The sequence below is a fragment of the Myotis lucifugus genome, unplaced genomic scaffold, assembly GCF_000147115.1.
Source record: "Myotis lucifugus unplaced genomic scaffold, Myoluc2.0 scaffold_635, whole genome shotgun sequence".
NCBI classification, from domain to species: domain Eukaryota; kingdom Metazoa; phylum Chordata; class Mammalia; order Chiroptera; family Vespertilionidae; genus Myotis; species Myotis lucifugus.
Window position 1 is genome coordinate 18030 of NW_005871683.1, and position 1561 is coordinate 19590.

Sequence of the window (1561 nt, forward strand, 5' to 3'; positions counted from 1 at the left end):
GAAGCCTGGAGAAGCTGATCCGCATCCGGAACCCCTGGGGAGAGGTGGAGTGGACCGGGAAGTGGAATGACAAGTGAGGAGCGCAGCTGGGGCTGGGCGGGTGCGTCCTGCTGGGAGGCTCTGGGGAAAGGAGGGGAATGAGCCCCGGCAGCATGGGCCACGCCGAGTGGGGTCCACGGGCAGGTGGTCCCTCGAAGGCGCTTTTAACCAGCGCATCCCGGCCACCGGGGCCTTTATAAGGCCCAGGGCCCCTGTTGGTGCTCATTCCTTTCATCCTCCCGCGCTTCGCCCCTCCCTCGCTCCGGTTCTCCTGCTATTGGACCTTCAGGGGGGAAATGCCCCTCTCTTCCCCCAAGCGCTTGTTCTGGTCCAAGGACGTAAACTTTGTGCCTAAGACCAGAGAGAAGCCTTTCCTTCCGGTGATTTCCGGGGCTCCCTGGTGGGGTTACACCTGCGACTGGGTCCCAGGTGAGCCCCTCACGTGACCTTCCCCCTCCTCCGCCACCACCCAGCACCCGCAGTTCTAACACCTTCTCCCTGGCCGCTCCCACGGGTCAGCCGTCAGATTGTCAGTGACCCCTTGAAATTGCTGCCAGTGCCCGGCCGGTGTGGCTCAGTGGCTGAGCGTCAACCTATGAACCAGGAGGTCACGGTTCGATTCCTGGTCAGGGCACATGCCCGGGTTGTGGGCTCGATCCCCAGTAGGGGGCGTGCAGGAGGCAGCCGATCAATGACTCTATCTCATCATGGATGTTTCTCTCTGTCCCTCTCCCTTCAATGAATCACCTTGCTCCACGCACGTCTCTGCCACGTGTGCGTCACCTCCCTCCCTTACTGGGGTCTGGGCCCTCGGAGGCCAGACAGCCTGTCCCTGGTCCTCGGTTTGGGGGAGCCTTGGGGAGAAGTCATTGGTCGCCCTATACTAGTTCTAACGCGTCTCCCGGGGCTTGGTTTCCCAGCTGCCCGAACTGGAACACCGTGGACCCAGAGGTGAGGGAAAGGCTGACCAGACGGCATGAAGACGGAGAATTCTGGTGAGATGATCAGAGGCTTTGGGGAAAGAGGGGTCTGCCCCGCGATCTTTACTAGAAACTCAGTGAGATTAGGTGGCGAGGGCCCCGGGCATGGGATCCCGGGTTTGTTGTTTTAAATCACGACAAGACCCTGAACGCAAAAACTCTCAAAGCTCTTCTTCAGTGTGTCCCTCTCCACCGGGGGTTCAGAGCTGAGCGGGCTCACGGGGGCAGCTGAGCGGGCCCTGGGGTCGTGTTCAGATCCCAAGAGAAGACAGGGCACTTCTCTGGAGGGTCGTCCAATGCCTCAAGAAGCTGGTCCCTTGACCTTGGCTGGTTTTGTTCAGTCGTTAGAGCGTCAGCCACAGACTGAAGGGTCTCAGGCTCAATTCCAGTCAAGGGCACGTACCGCCATTGCAGGCTGCATCCCGCGCCCTGGTCGGAGCGTGTGTGGGAGGCAACCAATCGATGTGTCTCTCTCACATTTGATGTTTCTCTCTGAGTCTCTCCCCCCTCCCTTTCACTCTCTCTATATATGAATGGAGAAA

At 59.8% G+C, this 1561-nt stretch overlaps 1 protein-coding gene across 1 annotated transcript in view; it reads left to right on the forward strand.

Annotated features, from left to right (window-relative positions):
• The window catches only part of LOC102438585 (calpain-2 catalytic subunit), a 37407-nt gene that overhangs the window by 16929 nt on the left and 18917 nt on the right, over window positions 1-1561 (forward strand). The window contains 2 exon segments of the mRNA XM_023746212.1: window positions 5-73; window positions 960-1034. Coding sequence (XP_023601980.1) covers window positions 5-73; window positions 960-1034 — 144 coding nt within the window.